We start from the raw sequence: 6,193 nt of genomic DNA on the forward strand, positions 1-6,193 counted from the left end.
CCGGAGCCCAGCAGGTGGAGGCTGCAGTAGCCGGGAGCGGCCACTGCACTCCAGTCTGGGTGACAGAGTGAGACTCCAACTAAAAAAAAAACCCAAAAACAAACAAACAAACAAACAAAAATATTGATATCTCTTTCGAATAATACTATGCCCTTATTAGTTTTAGATACTAAAACTGACTAGAATGCGCCCCTTCTGACAGCCTCTTTTATGGTGCCACAATAACGTCCCTCCTCCATATAACAAGGCTAGTTGTAAGATTTGCTAACCTGCTTCCCATTTTGAAAACGTTAATTGCTTATAGCTCGATATATTTATTTCTATTGTTTTCAGCCATAAAGATGGATATGACAAATATACTACGTGGAAAAAAATATGGACTAGCAATGGCAAAACTGAACCTAGTCCCAAAGCTTTCATGGCAGACCAGCAACTCCCCTACTGGGTAAGAAGAATGATATTCTCTCTTAATGCATTTGTGGAGTTAAGTGTAAGAGGTACAGATTAAAGGATGGATATTTAGGAAATCTTTCTTTTATTACATTTATTGTTCCTTTTATGACTATTAAAGCAAATAATATTTTTCATTTTTATAGAAGGTTTAGATAATTTAACATAGTATAGAAGAAGAAACTAAAGTTTCACCACCAGCTGGTGAAGCCATTGCCAAGCTTGGTTCTAATCTCTTTTTTCTGTTCATATTTTTATGTTTACTTAAACACAATTCTATACTTTATATACAAATCCTAGTTTAAAATGACTTTAGATATAGTATTTTTGTAACTTTTAGTTTTTAAAAATAATTTAGCTTATATTCTTTTTTCATTTAGCCATACTTTGAAAATATATTTTCACAATTGCATATATTGTATAAATATACCACCATTTAAAACAATTTTTTTTTACTTATTAGAGATGAAGGTCTTGCTATGTTGCCCAGGCTGCTCTTGAAGTTTTGGCCTTAAGCAGTCCTCCCATCTCAGCTCTCCCAAAGCACAGATTACAGATGTGAGCCACTGCATCTGGCCTTTACCACCATTTAATAAAAATTTTACTAATCTTTAAAGTATTGTAAGTAATTCTGAACTTATCTGTGCATACTAGAAATTTCTTTTAATTGAAGTGAAATGCACATAACATAAAATTAACTTTATTTATTTATTTATTTGAGTCATAATCTCACTCTGTCACCTAGGCTGGAGTGCAGTAGCATGATCACAGCTCACCACAGGGTCAACCTACTGGGCTTAGGCAGTCCTTCTGTCGCAGTATCCCGAGTAGCTGGGACTAGCCACCACGCCCAACTGATTTATTTTTGTTTTTATTTTTTTGTAGAGATGAGGTCTTGCCATGTTGTCCAGGTTGGTCTCGAACTTCTGGGCTCAAGCAGTTCTCCTGTTTTGGCCTCTCGAAGTGCTGGGATTACAGGTGTGAGCCACTGTGCCTGGCCAAAATTAACCATTTAAATGTGTTCAATTCAGCTGGGCATGGTGGCTCACACCTGTTATCCCAGCATTTTGAGAGGTAGAGGTGAAGTGGAGAGGATTGCCTAAGCCCAGGGTTTTGAGACCAGCCTGGGCAACTTGGCAAGATCTCATCTCTATAGTGTGGTGGCATGCACTTGTGGTTCCAGCTGCATGCTGAGGTGGAAGGATTGCTTGAGCCCAGCCAGTCGAGGCTGCGGTACTTGTAACCCTTACCACTGTATGCCAGTCTAGGCGATGGAGTAAGGCTCTCACTCAAAAATAAAACTAGATAAATAAATGAAAGTATACAATTCATTGTCATTTAGTGTAACAGTATTGTGTAATCGCCAGTTTTTATCTAATTCCCAAGTATTTTTATCACTTGTAAAGGAAACCTCAGTTCTCCTTCTGCCTAGTTGTCGTTAATTACTAATCTGCTTTCTGTCCTTATGGATTTACCTATTTTGGGTGTTTCATATGAATGGACTCATGCAACATGTGACCTTTTGTATCTGACTTTTTTCGCTTAGCATAATGTTTTTGAGGTTCATCTACCTTGTAGCATGCTTCAGGACTTCATTTCTTTTCTGTGGGTGAATAATATTCCTTGGATGAATATATCACAGTTAGTTTATCCATTCATCTGTTGATGGACATCTAGGTCTTTTCGACCTCTTCTTGGATATTGTGAATAGTGCTGCATTTATGCACAAGTGTTTGTTTGAATGCTTGTTTGCAGTTCTTTGGGGTATATACCTAGAAATGAAATTACTGGATGATATGGTAATTCTGTGTTTAATTTTTTGTGGGACCTCCAAACTCTTTTCCATAGCTGCTGTACCATTTTTTATTTCTACCTCAGTGTATAAGTGTTTGGATTTCTCCATATATTTGCCATGTCTTGTTTTTGTTTTTTTGACGGTAGCCGTCATAGTGGGTTTGACATTATGTGTCATTGTGGTCTTAATTTGCATTTTCCTAATGAGTAATGCAACTTTTCATGTGTTTACTGTTCATTTGTATACCTTTGGAGAAATGTCGATTTATGCTCTTTGCCTATATTTAAGCTGTGTTGTCTTTTTATTGTTGAGTTGTAAAGAACTTTTTGTATATTTTGGATACTAAACCCTTCTTTATTTTTCTTTATTATCACTCAATAACTCTTCTTTTATTTTTTTTGAAATTGGAGTCTCCCTCTGTCACCCAGGCTGAGGTGCAGTGGCACGCTCATGGCCACCACAGCCTCGATCTGCTGGGTTCAAGGTGATCATTCCACCTCAACCTTCCAAGCATGTGGAACTACAGGCGTATGCTGCCACACCTGGCTAATTTTTTGATTTATTTGTAGAGATGAGGTCTTGCCAAGTTGCCCAGGCTGGTCTCAAACCCGTGGGCGCAGGCAATCCTTTCACCTCAGCCTCCTAAAGTATTGGGATTGTAGGCGTGAGCCACTACGCCCGGCAATAACCCTTCTTATATCAATGATTTGTAAATATTTTCTGTATGTTGTCTTCTTACTTTGATAGTGTTCTTTGACACACAAAAGCTTTTCATTTTTGATGAAGTTAATTTATCTATTTTTTTTCTTTTGTTGCTTGTGCTTTTGGTGTCACAGCTAAGAATCTATTGCCCAATTTGAGGTCATAAAGATTTACCCATTTGTTTTCTAAGAGTTTTATAATTTTAGCACTTACATTTAGGTATTTGGTCCATTTTGAGTTAATTTTTGTATATGTGTAAAGTAAGTGATCTAACTTTATTCTTTTGCATATGGATATCTGCACACTTTTTAAACTAAATTTTTTAAGGCTGGACTTGGTGGCTCATGCCTGTAATCCCAGCACTTTGGAGGCTGAGGTGAGAGGATTGCCAGACCCGACGGGTTCAAGACCAGCCCGGGCAAATTGGTGAGACCTCATCTCTACAATAAATAAAAGAAAAATTAGTCGGGCACTGTGGTGCATGCCTGTCATTCCAGCTACTTGGAGGGCTGAGGCGGAAGGATTACCTGAACCCAGTAGGTCAAGGCTGCGGTGGCTGTGAGCAGTGAGCCTCTGTACTCTAGCCTGGATGACAGAGTGAGACTTCAAATCCAAAAATAATAATAATAATAAATAAATAAATAAATAAATATTTTATTTTATACAGAGAGTTGCTGAGATAGTACAGAGAATTTCCATATGTATATCCTTTACTGAGTTTCCTAATGTTGTCATGTTAAATATCCTGATTATTTGTCAAAGTAAGAAATTAGCATTGGCATGGTACTAACAACTACATTATAGACTTTATATGGACTCCATCCATTTTTTCACTAATGTTCTTTTAGTGTTCCAGGATCCAGCCCAGCATACCACATTGCATTCAGTGTGCATAATTTTTGACTAACTGAAACAAAATTGAACTCTTATTGCTTCTTTAGGTTAGAGATGAAAACTCTTCTGACTATAGTACTCAGATTTCCTTTGCACCTTCCTCACCCTAAGAATGTATTGACTCAGAAATTACCCTAATGGGGCTGGGCAAGTTGGCTTATGCCTGTAATTCTAGTACTTTGGGAGGCTGAGATGGGAGGATCACTTGAGACCAGGAGTTTGAGACCAGTCTGAGTAACAAAGAAAGACTTGGTTTCTATAAAACAAAATTACCCTAATATAGTAGAAGTGTATTATATGGGTGGTGGTGATGCAAGTAGGAAAAAGATATTTAGGATTGCAAAAAATGTTTGCAGAAGATGGCAAAGTGGTAGAGGATAGAAATGGTAACTGAAAGTTAGCCAGCTTTTTGATCTTGGTTTATTGCTTCCCATCTAGGTTCGGTGTACAAAACCTGAGTGTAGAAAATGGAGGCAGCTTACCAAGGAAATTCAGCTTACTCCACAGATAGTAAAGACTTATCGATGTGGTATGAAACCAAATACTGCTGTTAAGGTATGGTCTCTGTTGGTTTTCCTTTTGAAAAATGGATACATTCATGTGTATGTTTTCATTTATTGTATTGATCATTGTATCAGGGTTGTATTGGTGTGCATGTAAGAGAACCCCAACTGTAATGGCTTAACCACTTGAAGATTTTACTTTTCTGTTGTTATAAGCAGTTGGGAACTAGGTTGCCCAAGGTTGTCCAAGGAAGTCTCCTCCTAGTTTCTGGCACAGCTACCTAGTAACTTCCATCCTCAAAGCCACAAAGTGGTTGCTGCACCACTAGCCATTATATCCATATTTTAAACAGAAAAGAAGGGAAGGGCAAAGGGCATGAGAGGTATGCCAGCTGAGTCTGTCTCTCTCTTAGGAGCTTTTCTGGGAGTTTCAACAGATTTCTATTTACATCTCATTGGCCAGAACAGGATCATGCTGCTTTTCTGTTTTTTCTGTTTTTATGTTTTGTTTTGATATAATGATGTTGACACTATAAATGCAGCTACTCTGAACTACAGTGAGGATAAAGGAAGAAAATATTTTACAACTGAACATGTTGCTACCTCTAGCAAAACCGGGATCATATTAGTAAAGAAGAAAAGATGAATAGATATGTTTGACAACTAGGAATCAGCCATGGTTGATATAATGTGCCTTTTTTTTTTTTAATTTGGCAGTTACTTAGTGTTTAAAAATGTGTAATTGCTTTAGTATGTTAAAGATATTAATCTGTACAAATGTCCCTTGTACCTGTAGTACGTTGAAGTATATTAGGAATCATTGTCATCCCAGAAGCAAAATACTTTGTTTTAAAAAATTGAGATATAATTCACCCCCTCCTCTTTTTTTTTTTTTTTTTTTTTTTTTGAGCGAGGTCTCACTCTGCACTCTGTCACCCAGGTTGGAGTGCAGTGGCACGATCACGACTTACTGCAGCCTCCATCTCCTGGGCTCAGGTGATCCTTCTGCCTCAGCCTCCTGAGTAACTGGGACTATAGGCTCATGCCACCATGCCTGGCTAATTTTTTTTTTTTTTTTGTAGAGACAAGGTCTTGCTATGTTGTCTAGGCTAGTCTTGAACTCCTGAGCTCAATCTATCCTCTTGCTTCAGCCTCCCAAAGTGCTGAGATTACAGGTGTGAGCCACTGTGCCCAGCCTAAAATTCACCCTTTTAAAGTATATAGTTCAGTAGTTTGTAGGGCAGGTTGAACATCCCTAACCCAAAAATCTAAAATCTAAAGTGCTCCAAAATCTAAAACTTTGAGCACTGACTTGATGCTCAAAGGTTATGGTCAAAGGAAACTCATTGGAGCATTTTGGGTTTTCAGGTTAGGGATGCCTAGTTGGCAAGTATATTACCAATATTCTAAAATTCAAAATCCAACCAAGCGTGATGGCTCATGCCTTTAATTCCAGCACTTTGGGAGACTGAGGCAAGAGGATTGCCTGAGCCCATGGGTTCAAAACTAACCTGGTCAACATGGTGAGACCTCGTCTCTACAATTCATTTAAAAAAAAAAAAAAGGCTGGGCTTGGTGGCTCAGCGTATAATCCCGTGCTTTGGGAGGCTGAAGTGAGTAATTGTCTGAGCCTGCAAGTTCGAGACCCACCTGGGAAACTTGGTGAGACCTCATCTCTACAATAAATAATAAAAAAAATTACTGGGCGTGGTAGTACACACCTGTAGTTCCAGCTACTTGGAAGGCTGAGGCAGAAGGATCGCTGAATCCCAGCAGGTTGAGGCTGTGGTGGCCGGGAACGTGCCACTGCACTCCAATCTGGGTGACAGAGTGAGACTCCAACTCAAAA

The 6,193-nt window shown here is 38.6% G+C and overlaps 1 protein-coding gene across 1 annotated transcript in view; it reads left to right on the plus strand.

Moving 5' to 3' along the window:
- KDM1B (lysine demethylase 1B) overlaps nucleotides 1-6,193 on the plus strand; it is a 66,178-nt gene that overhangs the window by 9,828 nt on the left and 50,157 nt on the right. Inside the window, exons 6-7 of the mRNA XM_021711596.1 lie at nucleotides 334-445; nucleotides 4,280-4,396. Coding sequence (XP_021567271.1) covers nucleotides 334-445; nucleotides 4,280-4,396 — 229 coding nt within the window. The remainder of the gene's footprint in view (nucleotides 1-333; nucleotides 446-4,279; nucleotides 4,397-6,193) is intronic.

Source organism: Carlito syrichta, unplaced genomic scaffold (genome assembly GCF_000164805.1).
Source record: "Carlito syrichta isolate Samal-C Ts95f unplaced genomic scaffold, Tarsius_syrichta-2.0.1 Scaffold302395, whole genome shotgun sequence".
Taxonomy (NCBI): domain Eukaryota; kingdom Metazoa; phylum Chordata; class Mammalia; order Primates; family Tarsiidae; genus Carlito; species Carlito syrichta.